At 37.7% G+C, this 19,035-nt stretch overlaps 1 protein-coding gene across 1 annotated transcript in view; it reads right to left on the reverse strand.

Annotated features, from left to right (window-relative positions):
* Nucleotides 1-719: 719 nt before the first annotated feature.
* Nucleotides 720-19,035, reverse strand: part of LOC127451148 (probable helicase with zinc finger domain) — a 90,943-nt gene continuing 72,627 nt past the window's right edge. Inside the window, exons 25-31 of the mRNA XM_051715606.1 lie at nucleotides 17,341-17,545; nucleotides 16,564-16,646; nucleotides 13,451-13,904; nucleotides 8,813-9,044; nucleotides 7,314-7,803; nucleotides 6,651-6,879; nucleotides 720-1,391 (exon numbers count right to left, since the gene is read on the reverse strand). Coding sequence (XP_051571566.1) covers nucleotides 1,036-1,391; nucleotides 6,651-6,879; nucleotides 7,314-7,803; nucleotides 8,813-9,044; nucleotides 13,451-13,904; nucleotides 16,564-16,646; nucleotides 17,341-17,545 — 2,049 coding nt within the window. The 3' untranslated portion in view covers nucleotides 720-1,035. The remainder of the gene's footprint in view (nucleotides 1,392-6,650; nucleotides 6,880-7,313; nucleotides 7,804-8,812; nucleotides 9,045-13,450; nucleotides 13,905-16,563; nucleotides 16,647-17,340; nucleotides 17,546-19,035) is intronic.

Genomic DNA, 19,035 nt, shown 5'->3' on the forward strand with positions numbered 1-19,035 from the left:
TATAAAAAAATAAATAAAAAAAAAGGCAAGTAAAATAGGTTGCAAATGCTGTTTCATGTTGACTTTAAGGGTATACTGTATATATTCACTGTAATATGTCCATGCCTTTTTAAGAATTTAATTTTCATGACTTTTCCAGGTATGAAAATAGAAATGTAAAAATACTTCCAGGTTTTCCGTGACCAGACTCATTAAGCAATTTACTTTCAGCTCATTTGGATTCTTTGCAAAAGCCTATATTTACATTCATTTGTAAGCTAAATAAAAACTCCAAATGTTCTGATGTTCCGTTTCATGGATAAGCAATAAAAAACGTTTCAATTTTAAGTTATACTTCCTTTTCCATTCATATGAAGACAATATAATGTGAATGTTTTATAAGAGGAATAAAAGCACACACTCATTATCTCCGGTATTCATTTATTCATATGTACAGGTTTGAGAAAAGTTTGTCTACAGCTATACAACTTTTTATAATTTTTTTTTTTTTTTTTTTTAAATCAAGATTTGATTCACCATTCAGCTGCAAGCACAAAACACACCAATAATGATCAAAAAACTGAACATCATAAAAAATGCCAGCGGGGAAAAATCACTTCAACAAGTTTTACTTCTGGGAGTGGATGCAAAGAGAGCAGACAGAATTACAGAAAGACAGGCAGCTGAGTGGTCAACCAATTCATGGTGTTTTTAAAAATCTTTTTTTTTTTCCATAAATCTTTTTCTTTTTTTAATTGATTTCTTTTTTTTTTTTTACACATTTTTTCCTCCAAATGATTTGGTATTTCATGATATATATATATATGCTGATTCGGTTTGTAAAATCACAGATGGCAAACTGTAAAAGAACCAACTAGTACTAAAGCCAAGTAAAAAATAATAAAACGCAAAACGTCTAACTATTCCACAAAATCAAATGACATTTTTATTGTTTTTTTTTAATTTTTTTAATTTTTTTTTTTTTTTATTATTGTTATTCGATTTTTTTTCAATAGTTTTCTTTTTAGCATGTGTATATAGTTCATATATACTGAATTATTTAAAATATGTGTAATAGCCATTGCTACTGTTGGAACTGCCTATGCTAAGTTCTTGTAACAGAGAGATGGGGTCGCTGTTCTTCTTGGCCTGCTCAGGCACCGGCCGGGGCTTTGGAGGGGCTCGCAGGGCGCTGGCGTAGGACATGGTCGGGGGCTTGGAGTTGCCAGGCCCCTGGGGGCCCACTGGGCTGGTGTTGCCCCCTCCTCCTGGATCTGGCGGGGTTTGCTTGTGGGGCATGAGGGGTGGGAACTGTCCGTGGTGCTGGAGAGACACAGCGCTAGAAGGGTGAGCTGACTGCTGGAGACACTCGGCCTTCACATGTTCATCTGCAGCACTCATCGCCTTAGAAACTGAGAAACAATTAGAACACATCAGTATTAGCGTCAAGTACCAATTATATTATTACTTGGGATTACACAAGATATACATTAAAAGTTGCTGGAACCCTATTGTATTTGTGCTGATTTTCTTCTTGTTATTAATCTTTTTCTGCCCAAAAACCGTATGGGCAGCAAAAACTGAAAGCCCTAGAGACACCAAACTTGGCAGGATGGTCCCAATTCCCCCAACACTACTCGGCCGCATACACACACCCCCGTCCAACACTAGGTGGCGCTTTAATAAGCACCTTTACATTTTGGCTCATATCTTCACAACCATAAGGGTAAGAATCAAAATCCTTGATTCCTTGGGTCAAGACGAACAAAACACGTATCTCCGATTTCATTTCCACTCCGAAAAATTTCACCCCGGATTTTCTAAATAACCTACTTTTGTGAACTCCTCCTAGGCTGTTTGGCCGATTTGCTCAAATTTTTGCACGCATCATCTAGGGATTGTCCTGACAAAAAAAAAAAAAAAAAAACATCTGATTTTTGATGTCAAATTGTTTTGAAGATATAAACTAATTAATTCTTTGAGTGTGGCACAAATTTACTTAATGGCCTATATCTTCTGAATGCAAAGTCCAAACTTTACGAAACTTGGAATACTTTGATATCAGAACATTTTGAGGAAGCATGCAAAGTTTAGTCAAATTTCGCCAATAGGGGGTGCTACATCTAAAAATTCCATATAACTATGCAATCGTTTGACTGAAAAATTTGAAAATTGGCATGTATCATCTTTGGGTCACATGCCAACATATCTTTACAAAAACTATTTGACAAATTAACAAAAATGGCCACCAGCAGCATATCAAATTTCAGCAGCTAATAACTTAAGTTGCGAATGGCCGATAGTTATGAAATTTACGGTGCACTTACAGGTCGCCAAAATTAGGCTGTATACCAAATTTGGTGAAAATCGTCCACAAGTTGGTGCTATAATGAGCTAATTTGCATTTTTGCTAAAAACTTCATATCTATAAGGGCTGGAATCAAAATTCTTATTTCCTCTGATTCCTTGAGTAAAGAGGAACAAAACATATATCTCCGATTTTATTTCAGGCCCTAAAAATGTTCTGCCATTTTTGATTTTGACCTACTTTTGTGAACTCCTAGGCCGTTTGTCCGATTTGCTCAAAAAAAAAAAATAAAAATAAAAATAAAAAAAAAAAATAAAAAAAAATCTTATTTTTGATTTGTTAAATTGTTTTGAAGATATAAGCCAATTCATTCTTTGGGTTTGAACTGTAACTACTACTATGCCTTTATTTGTGAGCACAAGGTCCAAACATGACAAAACTTAAAACATATAGACACCAGGATATTCTGAGGACATGTGCTAAATTTAATCAATTTCCTCTTGTCAACAGCAAATAAAAACATTATTTATTTCAACTGTAATTGACAGATGAAGGATGTACTACTGATTTTGTCCACTAGATGGAGCAGCAAGATAAGAAATTCAATGAAATCCTCTGATTTTGAATTATTGCTCTTGTAATGTAACATCTGTGCAGTAAAAATAGCAACAGCTATCTGACAAATGAAGAGCCCTATTAAATATGTTTAAGTTTTTCCCCAAGTTCGATTTTGGCCACTAGATGGAGCGCCAACAATAAAAATCCTTGAAAATCCTCTTTGACTTAGCTTTTTTTCTCTTGTAATGTGCTGTTGTCCAGCAATCCAAAATCTATTCATCTTCTTCATCATCATCATCTTCTATTGTCAATCTGTTGTCATTCTAATAAAATTCTAATTTTGCAACTGCAAAATCTTTTGGAAGAAATTTTACACCAAACAGCTGTGTCCACAGCATTCACAGGATCTATTGTGTCCAATTTAATTATTTTGGCCATGTCCTGGCCATACGTGCTTGGACCCCGATGACTGCCACTTGTTGCTATATTATATTTAAAATTGTATATATATTGTATGCATTCATCTGCATATAATTGTTTACACAAAAATGACATTTACAATGTGTTATTTTATTACAAAATGTTAATAAAGTGTATAGGAATTTTTCTTTGATGAAATATTCTCTGAAATGAGAAAATGCTATTTTTGTAATTAATTCTAAGCATGCTTTCAAAATCAACTATTCAGTGGGTTGTTTGACTAGTCCTTTGGTCAATCTAAAGAAAGCCCTGTATATTTAGGCTGTTTCAGTGTAATGCCCACAAGATACCAATTAAACACGTTTTTCAGGGGGTGTTCACATAGGATGTTTTTACTTTAAAAACTCTGTCTCTAAATTCAACCCCTTTAAATACAGCTGCTGAAAAAATTTAAAAAGTAAAAAATAAATAAAAATAAAATAGATAAACTAATTGCACTAATATGTTGTTAGATGACTAGGTGACCATGCTGACCCACCCTAGTTGACTCAAGGTGAATAATAAGATGATAAATAGATGTAAGAAATTTCCTTAACCTTGAGCGACCCAGCACACACATGCGTGGATGTTGTATTTTGGCTTCGCTATACGCAACATATAATTTTAACAAATTTAAACCAACTGATCTCAGTTCAAGTGACTCTGTCCTGTCTGGAAAGGGTTAAACTTTCAACAAACAGAGTCAACATGGTGCCGACCAAAGTGGAGTTTGTCTTTGGGAGAAAACTACATCTGGTAAGAAACCTCATTACGTTTTTACATTCAAACATGTTTGAGTCAAAAGATTAGAGTCTCTATGTTTCATCCGATATGCCATTTTAAAAATTTCATCGATTTATCACGAAATGCCATGCTGCTAATCACAATGTACACTAGTGTGTACTTAAGCACATTTTGTTCCTTAGAAATCCCATATTTACTGTGCATTATCACATTAAGAATCAATGGGTTCATCCAAAAGCTGAAATATGTTGCTTTCAGAGGATTTATATGGAGTTAGGTTGAAAATAAAGTGCATTTCAAACTGTTTTGAGATCAATGCAGACAGACAGCACACTGGAGGTTAAGTCATTCACTAAATAGGGAGCAAGGGAGCATCCTGTAGCTCTCTATGCAGCTAAGTGCATTCAATCCAAACTTCCTATTAAAAGTTCAGTTTCAGGCTGCAGATGTTGTCAGGACCACTCAACATGTTCGGCAGACATCGACCGATATGTTTTTTTTTAATGGCTGATGCCGATATCCAGACAGCAGGGTGGCCGATAAGCCGATACAATGGCGATATGTCACACAATTTAATATAGTAAATAACATAAACTTAAAATTGCTAAAAAAATTATAATTTAGCACTAGATTTACTCAATTTCACACTAAACTTTAACTTTGTAAAAAATAATATTGCATTTTAAATAGTAGGCAGCAGTTCCTTCTGATTTCTGCCATAAAATATTAGTAATTTATTTGCACATGAAGAAATTGTTAATATATTTTGAAGGACATAACAGTACACACAGTTGTCCAGCAATCATGGATGGCATGTCCACGTTAGTAAGCATTTTCTCAAACAAATACAGAATCAAACCAATTGCACATACACAGTGCATTGTGAATAACACATTTACTTATAGCGCACATGAAGCGCTTTTACTTAGAAGTTGCACTCACGTGCTCATGCGGATCCAGCGCAAGCCTCAATCTCCTGATAGTTTAAACGGCCTGGATCGCCTGCTTGGATCGTCAAAGAGTGACCTTCATGATTTGTGAATCAGAGGAACTTTTGATCCTGAAGTTTTGAATCTGGCTGATAGAACTTGCGCTTCAGAGTAAGATATTAGATGAGTGCTCGACAAGAGGAAAATGCTGGATTTTCGTGAGGTTTGTGAATTACATCTGTTTAAACGAGGTATCTGCATATTTTTTCAGACGGTATATACAGGTAATAGAGGTTTTATTGATAATTGCCTTTTATCATTACAAATGTTACAGGGACTGTTGAGGAGAGACTGTTTGTGCTTTAGAGGTAGATAAATGAGCACTCCACAGGATGCTGCTGAAGTTGTGTGAGGTTGGTTTATTACATCTGTTTAAACGAGATATGCGCATATTTGCAGACATTATATGATATTAGTTTTATTGATATTTGCCTTTTTATCATTAGACAAGACAGTTAAAAGTAATAGGGAACTGTTGAGGAGAGACTGTTCGTGCTTTAGAGGTAGATAAAGGAGCGCTCCACAGGATGCTAGATCTGCTGAAGTTGTGTGAGGTCTGGTTATTACATCTGTTGAAATGAGATATGCGCATATTTGCAGACGGTATATGATATTTGTTTTATTTATATTTGTCTTTTATCATTGGACAAGACAGTTAAAAGTTACAGGGAACTATAGAGGAGAGAGAGGGAGAATGAAACATTATGAGCTCAAACGTGTCTGCTGCGGCTCTGATATGTGGACCGTTTAAATGACACTGTGTTGCACACCGGTCTATTATTGAAGTAACGTAACAACAAAACTAACTGTGACTGGTCATTACATGTCTCAGTCGCTTCACATGCAAGCAGGTGATTCTCAGCACTCTCAAGAAACAAATCGGCCAAATGGGAAAATGTATTGGCCGATGCCGATAATGTAAAAAAATTCAGAGTAGCGGCCGATTTATCGGCCTACATAGGCAATATATTGGTCGACCACTATTTATAATGTATAATTTTATTTTAACATGGTTGGCAGTGATTGGATGATGCTGGACATTACATTGAATCAGAATTATGCTAATTTCTAATGTAATGTCTATAATGTCTCAAAAACAACCAACACTCCTGGAAACATAATGAACAATTTGACTAAAAAAAAAAAAAAAAATCTGACTTTCGGTATTACTTAATTTCACAACTTAGTCCTGCTGTCCACATATGTGGACATACATTTTTTCATGTTTATGAGGTGCTACTAGTTACAAATCAAAATAGGAAATGGAAAATGCACACAGCAGTCACGCAGTCTCAGGAGGTTAAACATCCAGTATTCTTAAATTTGTATTAAAGGTTGACGGACTTAGGGTTACCCTAACCCTGACCAACCCTAACCACCGTTAAAGATGACTGCTAAATGACAAACTTAAAGTCAACATATAACCATTCTGAACCCATTTAACTTCTGTAAAAGGAAAGTTGTTATAGAGACAAAGAAAGTTATTACATTTTGATGGAAGATTTTTTTACTTGCATGTGTACCAACTGAATCCTTCACAATAAGACCCGGAATGTGTATTAATAAAGTAAATTTTGATTTCATTTCGACTATAAAATGCCAGTGTAATATACCTAAAACCTCTCTGTGAGGGACAAGGTGGCTCGCTCCGTTGCATGGAATGTTGTGGAGAGGAGCGGGGCCCGGGACAGGACCGCTGCTGCCCAGCCATAAGTCTGCTGTGGGGTATCTGTATGAGGGTGTTGGGTGGTCCTGAGGGTCCAGGCTGTCCTGATACGGCTGGGGAGAGCTGGAGGAGATCCTCCTCTGGTATAGGGGCCGCCCGGGACCCCGTGGTTCATACTGAGAGATCGGTCAGAGAGAGAGGCAGAGAGACAGAGAGTGAAAAAGAGGACAGGAATGAGGGAGAAATCCAAAGACTCATTTGGATTTATCTTTGTCTATATTTCAAACTATTAATGGTATACCAAAAACAGTCCCAAGTTCAATGGAGATAGTTAGGCAAATTCAAGCAAGTCCAATTTTTATTATGTTTTCTGAAAAAGTTTTGCGTTCCCTGGCAATAGGCTTTGCGTTCCCTAGCAATTATTTTGGGTGCCCTTGCAATACCTTTATCCATCTCTTATGAAAATAATCATGGTTTTACTACAGTAACCATAATTTATGACTGGAAATCACAACTTTAAAATTCCCGGATATTTCCAGGTTTTTCCCAAGTATGGAAACTCTGTCTTTAAAAATAAACCACCTTAGGAAACCCCAGTCCCCATCCTCACCTCTTCTACAGTGTGCAGGGTGCTCTGCGGGGCCTGGAGCTGCTGTTTCTGCTGCTGGTGCTGGAGCTGCGCGAGAGGGCCCTGTTCCTGCCTGTGCGCCATTGCCTGCAGACCGAAGGGCAAGCCGTGGCCCAGCATGTGGCTCTGTGGCAGGCTCGGGTGAGGCCAGTGGGCCTCCTGGAGAAGGTACTTCACCGGAAGAGGCGAGAACGAGGCCTGGTTAAAGGCCTGGTGCTGCTGGAAGGGTTGGCCGCCCATGGGCAGCTCGCGGCTGGTGTCGGGGTAGAAGGGTTGAGCCGGGGCTGGGAAGCCACTGGGGCCGGAGGTGTGGTTTGGAGTTGTGGATGAGGAGGGTGACGGCAGGTCTCCGGGACTTCGGGGCTGGACCTGACGGTACTGTAGGAGGCGAGACTGTGGAGGGGGCATTTCGGCTGGCTCCCGCTGCTCGTACTGCTCTTGGGGGAGCATTTCACGCAACAGACCAGGATATCTGGAGAGAAGACAGAGAAGTGTTAAGAAGTGAGGCTTTGGTCATAGTGGAATACTAGCGTACTACTTACCTCATAAGCTGTGTCCCAAATAACACACTATACACTTACAAAATGTAATATGCACTCAGACATGTAGTGTATGAATTTTCAAAGTGTAATATCATCTCAAATGGAATAAAAAAAATTTTTACTACACGGAAGTATTTGCCGTTTATCAGGTGACACAACTGACGTTTCAAGCACATGTGATGTGTTGCCGCTAGCTTTAGCGCATTAGCCAATCTCAGTCCAACACTTGTATCTTACACCATGTACATATTCCCACAGCTTGGGGTGACGGTAAAGCATTCAAATGACATTTGTAAGCTACATTCTTCATTATTTACAATTGTTTTGTCAGACCAGCAGCGCAGCCAGGTAACTCCGTCCCTTCCGCTATGTACGGCAAGCATGACGTATCCAACATTCCACACGGCATTCCACAAATTGGTGTAGAATAGTGCAGAAGTGTGCGGTTTGGGACGCACCTATAGTATACATTATATACTACATTATGTTCTGGGTTGTCGCTAGGGCATTGCGCTGTGGTTTCTAGGGTGTTCTTGTTGCTAGGGCGTTCTGAGTGTTTTTTAGTATATTGCTAGTGTGGTCTGGGTGGTTTCTCAGGTTTTACTATGCGGTTGCTATGGTGTTCTAAGTGTTTTTTTTAGCGCATTGCTATGTGGTTGCTAGGCTGTGATAGGCCTAGACATTGCTTGGGTCCATATCGACATATTCCTACAGGTTTTTTTCATACAGAAATTTTGCTTATTGTGCACAATATACATACTGCACACTTGAAAAATAGTATGAGTAGTATTTTGTATGCAATTCCAAAAATACCCATTTTCTCCTTACAAATTAATCAAACATAATAATATAACATTAAAAAAAAAAAAATCAATACAGAACACATCAAGCTCAAAATGTCATATAAAACATGGTAGACAAGTAATAGTGTCTTCTAACCTGGTTATACTAGGTCTGGACTCCTCTGCTGCAGGGCCCAGGCCCCAGCTGCCTCTGAGAAGCTGCTGTGGGAGTCGCAGGCCCGGCTGACTGAGATGAGCCAGCTGCTGGGCCAGAGGAAAAGGGGGTACACCGGCCTGCAGGAAGGGAGTGTGTTCACCCCACTGGCCCACACGAGCCTGCTGCTGCTGCTGAGGGTCAAGAGCATCCAGCCCTGAAGACCCCTGACCATCTGTGACCATCAACACATAAAGACCACTGACACACTGGAAGAATACACAAGGCTCTCTTCACCAAAACATATGAGTACTTCAGTGGACAGATGCATGCAGTTCTTCATCGTATTGAGGAGGTGGGTGTTTCGGCAACATTAACAAGGCATTCTGATGATCTGAAGATTTTAAGCCTGTTCACACACAGTCTGATTTATTTGTGGAAATAAATGCTCATATTTTGAGAAAAAAAGAGACATATACTAACTAGATTTGTACTTTTTCTAAAGAAAATGTGAGAATTGCTGTATATGCTATAGTGTTGTGAGTGACTGAGAGGGTCTATCTGGGCTGTTGGTTTTGTAGGGCTGAGCAAAATGGTGGTTTCTTTCGATTATGCATATGAACTATATATTTCCTTCATATCACACAGCAGTGCCAGTCTGATGCATATTGAGGACTATAGAACATGCTTTATCACCTCCTAGTGTCAGCACAAGATGTTCAACCTGGGAGAGTGGATGGAATTGCTCTCTTGCCAAACACCCATGAAAGCTACGAACAACTGTCTCAATTGATAATCTAATCATGCTTGGTGTAATATGGACAGTATGCCTCTCCCCCTCCAGATGTGTGACCATTTACCTCTGTATAATGTTAATGTGTTTCTCCAATCCAATAAGCTACACATTTACATATAAGGTTTTTGGGTCCTCTCCATTGTCTCAGTGATTGCCTCCCACTTTAAAATGTAAACAAAACCTTGCTCAGAGTATAAGAAGGAAACTTAGCAGCTGATTGGGAGACAGTCTTACGTGGCCCCACAGTGCAGTAGGACAACTGTTATCGATATGATTTCCTAACCCAATACATTTTCCATTTTACTGTTTGTATACTTAATTGTGTAACTTAATAAATAACTTTACTTGCTCTAAAGGTCTTAGGATTTCTTCTTCATATTGAAAGCGTCAGTGATTCTAACTTTGATTCATTAAGTTTGATCCTACTCTTTCTACTTAGAAGTATTGTCTTTTTAATCAATACAATTCTAAATTTACAACAACTTTAATTGGAATCAGATTTATCTTAATGTATATTAATGAATATTCAGTGAATCTGTGTACGAAGCACTGAAGTCCCCGTGAAATCCGCGAGGGGAAATTCTTTGCCACTGTAAGTCCATAGGTCGAAATTCACAATCGTGCGGATTCCCACTGAGATGTCTGTATTTTGCCTGCAGAATTTCTTCGAGCAAATTGTGACCGTTCCTTAAGGATACTCTTGATCAATTACAAGTATAAAGACATTTTTAATGTTACAAATGACTATATGCTGTATTGCCCATCAGATGTGTTGCCTGCTTGGTTGTTTCGTGATGTTTTTGATACCATCAGTCCGATTGTTGCAGCTATAATAAATAGCTCTCACAAATGTAGTTCCGGTTAGTTTTAAACGAGCCACAGTCCGCCTTTATTGAAAAAAAAATCTCATCTAGACACCGCATTCTATAATAATTTCAGACCCATCTCAAAATTGCCTTTTATCTCAAAGGTTTTGGAGAAAACTGTTTTTTCCCAGCTCATCTCCTATCTCGATAAGTACAACTTTTTAGACAAACTCCAGTCAGGTTTAAGAACAATGCATAGTATAGAGTCAGCATTGCTGAAAGTTACAAATGACATTTTATTGTCCCTTGACTCTTGGTCATGTGTTATCTTGGTATTGTTGGATCTAAGTGCAGCATTTGACACTATTGATCATGATATTTTTTTTAAACGCCTTGAGCTTATGGTTGGCATCCAGGGTATGGCTTTACAGTGGTTTGGATCTTATTAAAAGGGCAGGACTTTTTCGGTGAAGACTGGTTCATCTTCATCTGCACTAGAGATGGAACGATATTGGTTTTTTAATGGCCGATAGGCCGATACAGTGCTGATATATCACACAACTTGATATAGTAAATAACAAACACAAAATTGCAAAAAATAAATACAAAATGAAACTCTTATTTAGCACTAGATTTACTCAATTTCACACTAAAATGAGGGGGAATTTATCAGCCGATGCGATTATTAAAAAATTCGGAATATCAGCCGATTTATCGGCCTCGCCGATATCAGTCGACCACTAATCTGCACCCATTTCGTGTGGTGTTCCACAGGGATCCATCCTAGGGCCTCTGTTGTTTTCTACCTATATCCTTCCTCTTAGTTCCATTTTTCAAAAACATAACATTACGTATCACTGTTATGCTGACAACTCCTAACTTTACCTCCTTATCAGGTCAGATGATACTCATTTAATTCACCGTCTCTAAACACGCCTAACTGAAGTAAAGAGTTTGATGTCTAACAACTTCCTACAGTTGAATGAAATTAAAACTGAGGTTCTCTTGCAAGGCTCTCATGCCTCCACCAGTACCTTCAGAAATCAGGTAGGCTCCTTAGGAGACAACTTGAAAAATCATGCTAAAAATCTTGGTGTCAATTTCGATCCCCTCCTGCAATTTGACAAGCAAATAAATACTGTCGTTAAGAATAGTTTTTTCTACCTCAGATCTATAGCAAAATGTAAACATTTTCTAAGGATCTTGAAATTGTAATCCATGCACTCATTCCGTCCCGTTTGGACTATTGTAACTCCCTGTACATCTGCCTCTCTCAGTCTACTCTATTGCATTTGCAGATTGCCCAAAATGCAGCAGCCAGATTGTTAACTGAAATTAAGAAAAGGTATCATATTTCTCCAGTATTCACCTCATTGCATTGGTTTTCAATTAAATTTAGAGTTGACTTTAAAATGTTGCTCTTTGCATACAAGGCCTTGCACAGACTGGCACCTGATTATATCTGTGATCTTCTTCAGCCCTACTCTGCCCCCAGGAAGCTTAGATCAAGTAATCAACTACTTTTATCTGCCCTCCCTCAAAATGTAAGTCTAAGGGTGATCGGCCTTTTCTGTAGCTGCCCCTAAGCTCTGGAATAACCTACCTTTGCACATCAGGGACTCGCCGTCAATAGTTGTTTTTAAATCTAGCGTAAAGGCTTATTTTTATTCGTTAGCATTTGATACTTTTTAAAGTTTTCTCTGAGTTTTTCTTTCAAAGTCAACAGATCATGCATTTTCTGGTTGTATATATCTATTTAATAATGTATTATCATTATTTTGTTTAATTTTCCTGATTTATTTCTAAAGGTTATTACTATGTTTCTTACTGTACAGCACTTTTTTAGGGTTATGTGTTCTATAAATAAATTTGTACTTGACTTATTCAAACTTACAAATTAAATAAGTATTAATAATAAGTAAAAATTAGGGCTGTCAATCGATACATTTTTTAAATTGAATTAAATGGTATGCTGATTATTTAAATAGAATTAATCACATACGTAAATATTTGCTGAAAAAGCCCCTCAAATAAAAATAATTAAATATATAATGATTAAATAATTATAAATAGCTATATTTAAATAATTATATACACACACACACACACACACACACACACACACACACACACACATATATATAATTTAAAAATACAGAAAATTTAAATGCATTACATTATTTTGGCACAAAAGTTAAGCATTAAAAAAATACAATGCAAAAAGTTGCTTTAGGATGCAATATATTGTTTATTTCCATATTACTGAACATAAGCCTATCATTGGCCTACAGTTCACATCAATCTATTTTGCAACTGAATTCGTCATCTGTCCGAGATTTATTATAAGGCCTTTTTTAAGGAGTCGTCAATGTACACCTGGGTCAAACGGATGCTTTTGGAACGCCTTAGATGCGTTGCGTCATAAACATACCATAAGTGTGGTCTGTATATGCTGCGCGTTACCTATACAGCGAGTTTCATTAATTGCCCCTGGAGTAAACAAGGTTCCATGCTAGATTTTCTTATATGGAAGGAATATTGCTTATTAAGGTCCGGGGACATGATTAATTGTGTACATTTTTTCAATGCGTTATATTTTATATAATTAACCGCACTGATTTAACGCGTTAAATCGACAGCCCTCGTAATAATAATATTCAACATTACTGATGATTTTGCTAGTATTTTTGATCAATTTAAAATATCCTTGATGAACAGAGGTATTCATTTCTTTAAAAAAAGACAAACTTTTGAATGATAGTGTACAAAGGTCAATGCAGTGGAATATTTTAGACTTGGCAGATGCACTTGGCAGATGCATTCTCTGTGCATGTTTTTCGTGCTGAAAATTTTATTGGTGTGAACAGGCTTTTACACTGTCAAATTCAAATTTTTAAAAAGCTTCAGGCACAATATTGTGAAAATTCCCAAGAAGCCTGGAACATTTCATGAAACTTTACCACCATCAAACAAAAACATGCCAGTTTGCTTGGCAAAGGAAACACAGAATGCAGCAGGTATAGACACACATGTACATACCCAGAGTATCTCCCAGCAGAGAGTCCAAACTCTCTTCTCCAAAACTGTTGAGTCTCAGGGGCTGTTGGTGTGTCTGGGGGGGTATTTCTCTGACAACACCCTTCAGATCTTCAGTCACCCCACCTGGAACCGCCCCCATGGAGCCCTCGCCACCCTCCAGGACCGGAGACTGCAGACCGCGGTGGGCCAACGGAGGTCCACTGAAGAATGAAGGAGGGAATGAGGAGGGCTGGGGGTGGACTGGGGCCTGCATACGCAGGGGAGGTCGGGAGAGTCCGTACTGATGCGGAAACTGGCTGTTTCCGTGGTGAGGGGGGAAGCCGGGATGTGGGGGCGCCAGGTGAAAGTTGAGAGCCCTCTGGGCCGGCGGGTCCTTGCGTATGAGGCGGCTGGTGGGGAAGCCGAGGTTGGAATGGGCCTCAGGACTCTTATTCTGCATCGACTCTGGGTCTCCCTACAGAGCAGATAGAGTTTGATCATTAGACACACTCTGACAAACTCCTGTAACAATGAATCTAAAATCATTTTCAATCAGGATAATTATAGTTTTGTATTTTAAATGAAGTTTTTATTTCGATTTTATTATATTTTTCAGTACATTTCAGTTTTTATTTCAGTTTTAGTGTCAATGAGGTTACTGATATTAAATACTGTATATACAGTTGAAGTCAGAAGTTTACATACACCTTAGCCAAATACATTTAAACTTAAAAATTAAAAATTCCTGACATTTAATCGTAGAAAACATTCCCTGTCTTAGGTCAGTTAGGATCACTACTTTATTTTAAGAATGTGAAATGTCAGAATAATAGTAGAGAGAATTATTTATTTCAGCTTTTATTTCTTTCATCACATACCCAGTGGGTCAGAAGTTTACATACACTTTGTTAGTATTTGGTAGCATTGCCTTTAAATTGTTTAACTTGGGTCAAGCATTTTGGGTAGCCTTCTACAAGCTTCTCACAATAAGCTGCTGGAATTTTGGCCCATTCCTCCAGACAGAACTGGTGTAACTGAGTCAGGTTTGTAGGCCTCCTTGCTTGCACACACTTTTTCAGTTCTACCCACAAAATCGGATTGAGGTCAGGGCTTTGTGATGGCCACTCCAATACCTTGACTTTGTTGTCCTTAAGCCATTTTGCCACAACTTTGGAGGTATGCTTGGGGTCATTGTCCATTTGGAAGACACATTTGCGACTGAGCTTTAACTTCCTGGCTGATGTGTTGAGATGTTGCTTCAATATATCCATATAATTTTCCTTCCTCATGATGCCATCTATTTTGTGAAGTGCACCAGTCCCTCATGCAGCAAAGCACCTCCACAACATGATGCTGCCACCCCCATGCTTCACGGATGGGATGGTGTTCTTTGGCTTGCAATCCTCACCCTTTTTCCTCCAAACATAACGATGGTCATTATTGCCAACAGTTCAATTTTTGTTTCATCAAACCAGAGGACATTTCTCCAAAAAGTAAGATCTTTGTCCCCATGTGCCCTTGCAAACTGTAGTCTGGCTTTTTTATGGCAGTTTTGGAGCTTCTTCCTTGCGGAGCAGCCTTTCAGGTTATGTCGATATTGGACTCGTTTTACTGTGGATATAGATACTTGTCTAACTGTTTTCTCCAGCATCTTAACAAGGTCCTTTGCTGTTGTTCTGGGATTGATTTGCACTTTTCGCACCAAACTACGTTCATCTCTGGGAGACAGAATGTGTCTCCTTCCTGAGTGGTATGATGGCTGCATGGTCCCATGGTGTTTATACTTGCGTACTATTGTTTGTACAGGTGAATGTGGTACCTTCAGGCATTTGGAAATTACTCCCAAGGATGAACCAGACTTGTGGAGGTCCACAGTTTTTTTTTTCTGAGGTCTTGGCTGATTTCTTTTGATTTTCCTAAGATGTCAAGCAAAGAGGCACTGAGTTTGAAGGTAGGCCTTAAAATACATCCACAGGTACACCTCCAATTCAGTACGCCTCCTATCAGAAGCTAATTGTCTAAAGTCTTGACATAATTTTCTGGAATTTTCTAAGTTGCTTAAAGGCACAGTTAATTTAGTGTATGTAAACTTCTGACTCACTGGAATTGTGGTAAAGTCAATTAAAAGTGCAACAATCTGTCTGTAAACAACTGTTGGAAAAATTACTCATGTCATGCACTAAGTAGATGTCCTAAATGACTAGACAAAACTATAGTTTGCTAATATTAAATCTGTGGAGTGGTTAAAAAATAAATAAATGTTTAATGACTTCAAACTAAGTGTGTGTAAACTTCTGACTTCAACTGTAGATGATTTAAATATGTTTAATTTGTTACTTTTCTCATGGCCAAGTAATTTTATCAATATCTAGTGACATTTTCATGTTTAATAAAGGTGGCTTGTAAAGGTTTCAAATGTTATAATATACTGTGTATCAAGATTTAAATTGTATTTGAGTTAGTTTGAGTCATGAAAATTTATTTTCATTTAGGTTTGGTTTTTCCAGTTAAGTTAGTATTTAAATTTTTTTAGTTAACAGAAATGTTTTCAGTTAGCTTTCATTTTAGTTTACAACAAGTCTGAACAGAATGTCAATTGTCAAAAGTTCTATTAGAGGTCGACCCATATATCAGTTTTGGTGATTAATCTGTGCCGATATCTACTTTTAGAACTATCAGTTATCAGCAGGAATTAACGTTAATAGTTTTTTTTTTCTCCGATAGGAAAAAGCAAGGAAAGACTAAGAACATTTTCTTAGAAAGAAAACACATTCAATAAATTGATTTTTAAAGTAATCAGATGATTAATCGGTAATCTGCTTTTTCCACCACCATAGTTAGTGGTATTGGCAAAATCAAATATCGGTTAACCTCTATTTTCTATCAGAAACAGCAAAAATGACTGTAAAAACAGAATTGTGTGGGCAACACTGTTTGATGGTAATGGAGAGTGTAAAGGATTGAGAGAACTGAAGTGTTTTGAGCATGTAGGGGACGTCTGAAGATGGATGACCTATGTTATAATTGTTCTAGAGATGTAGAGTGGATGCCTCATCTGATTTATTTAACATTAAACTGAACAGGATGTACAATAGATGTATAGATGGATAAGGGAACAGGTGAATAGATGGTACCTGTTTCTCTTTCAGCTCAGGGGCTTTCCTCTCTGGTGTTAGCAGCCTACAATGCTCCGCTTTTCCATTAATGTCGATTTTCCCTAAATAATGACAGCAAATCAGAACATCAGTACCCAAAAAGTAGAGCCACACTAACAGCCATATATGAAAGACCAACCCTGAGAGCTCATCAAGTTAAAAGAAAACTTTCAAACAAACTTTTAAAATGAATGTAGAGGGAAGTACGGCAAGCCACTGCACAGCTGTCAAACAAACCTATGTGAAAGGCATTGCTTTAAAGGTATATTTAGAGTCAGTAATGCATAACTACTGTAGAAGTTCATCCACCTAGAAAAGTAGTCCCACCCAAAAGGATGATTTTTACTAAATAATAAATTAAGTGCTTTAATGTAAAGACAAGCTTCACATTTCTGCTCTTAAACCCACCAGTACACTTGCCCCATATACTTCCCTTGTAAGTGCCTAACTGAAAATACAATTTTTGTTTGTTTTTACAAACTGAGTGACCAGTTGAATTTATTGTGGTAATGCTGCGACAGATCTTAAATAGTAATTACTCATTTAAAAAAAATTCACTTAAAATCAAATAGGCCCACAAATTACCTACAATACATTCCAAAGTGACTTTGTATATTAAAGGTATAAATCTATCAGTTTGTGTGCCCTCTGGGATTCATACCCAAAACTTTGACATTGCTAACTCCATGCTCTACCAGTTAAGCTAAGGGAAATGTTATATTAATACAAAATACAGTAGAGTAATACGAGTCATACCATTGCCACTTGGCTCTTGTAGCAGCTCTTTGTCAGTGGGCTGCTGGTTTATGCCCAGAGGAGATGGATGACTGAATCCATACAGCACAGGTGAAGCTCGACTCGCTGGTGGTCGCAGGTTCAGGTTGTATGCTGCCATGGCAGCCTGATGACTCATGATACGAGGATCCATAGCGAATCGACTCTGATAGCCGGCCCACGGCAACTGGTAAAGAGAAGGTGAGTGTCATACAAGGATACAGTATGTTCAAGAAAATACATTTATTAAGAACTGTGTAAATATAGATTTTCTGATTAATTGCGATCTATGTTTTAACAATCCATTATCAATCGGTTAAATCTTATAATCAATGCAGATGTCACCTTGAGCCAATTTTCTCTGAACTAGCTTACAACAGAAATGGTTTTCCAAATCTTTTGACAAGTATTTTGAAAGAATGAACAACAGTGGGAGCAGCCATCAATCCAAAAGGCAGTGCATCTAACCGAAATATGACTTAATGAAATTAATATATTAAGTTAATATTGGCATAGGAATCAATTCCTCAATGGGCACAGGGGGTTGGGGGTATCCATACAATATATGAACTATCTTCATTGATTTTTGCCAAAAACCGATACTTACAGAATCAATTATCAGCGACGATTAATCGGCAAAAACAATGAATCGGTCGACGTCTAGAGAATTTTTGTCTGTATATGTAATATGTACCAATTACTTACTCATACAAAACTCTCTCAAAGATTTTATATCATGAAACAATGATAATTATTCAATGATAAACCTATGCACTCTGACCATCAGCGGATAAACAGGAGCTAGCAAATAAACCTCTCTCAAGAATCACTGATTCTATTGAATGGAAACTCATCATAACCAGTAATAAACAGTTATTCATCATAACCAAATTCCAAAATCACTATTCGGTTATTCTACACATGCAATAGAGGTCAAACCGTTATTTCAAGTATAGGGACAAGTTAGAGGCTGTTCACACTGTTTTTCAACCATTGTGCTGCATCTCTCTGGGGTTTTTTTTTCCCAGCATCTGCATTTTTAAACACTGTCAAGTTATAAAAAAATAAAAAATAAAAACGCTTAAGACACCTGTGTTCTGTTTCATTGGTTGTGCTGCATTTAGCTTTTTTTAGCACAGGTGTCACGAAGATTCAATATTCTGAAGGAGTTCAGGTTGCAAAGAGGACTTCATGTCACTGCTACATTGTTGCACATGATTCCAGATTGTTTTTCACCCAGCAAAGTTTCAGCACTTGATAAACAGTAAGCCAGTGTTTGTTCTCTTGTTCTGGTGTGCATACTTGAATAGAATAATTCGACAAGTTCAATGCTAAACCATTTAAAAATCAAAGCATCCCAAAGAGGATAATAAACCGCAGCAGTGTAACTCCACGCACATGACAATACACTAGCATTTGCTGACTTACGGAAATGTGAATTTGAACTGGCCAAGCACATATCAGGTTTGGCAATTAAATTACGTATTATTTGTGTTTAACTACAATGCAAGTTATTTTATTATTTGAAGATCATTGCATTGTGGCATTTAGGCTCCTAGCTCACTGTACAATTTATTCCCTACTATTTTGAGTAGAGTTTGACGCATATCCATTGCAATAAACTCCAGACAAATAATCGAATAACGGTTTGTGAACCCTCACGGTTATCCGAATATG

The sequence above is a fragment of the Myxocyprinus asiaticus genome, chromosome 14, assembly GCF_019703515.2.
Source record: "Myxocyprinus asiaticus isolate MX2 ecotype Aquarium Trade chromosome 14, UBuf_Myxa_2, whole genome shotgun sequence".
NCBI lineage: Eukaryota > Metazoa > Chordata > Actinopteri > Cypriniformes > Catostomidae > Myxocyprinus > Myxocyprinus asiaticus.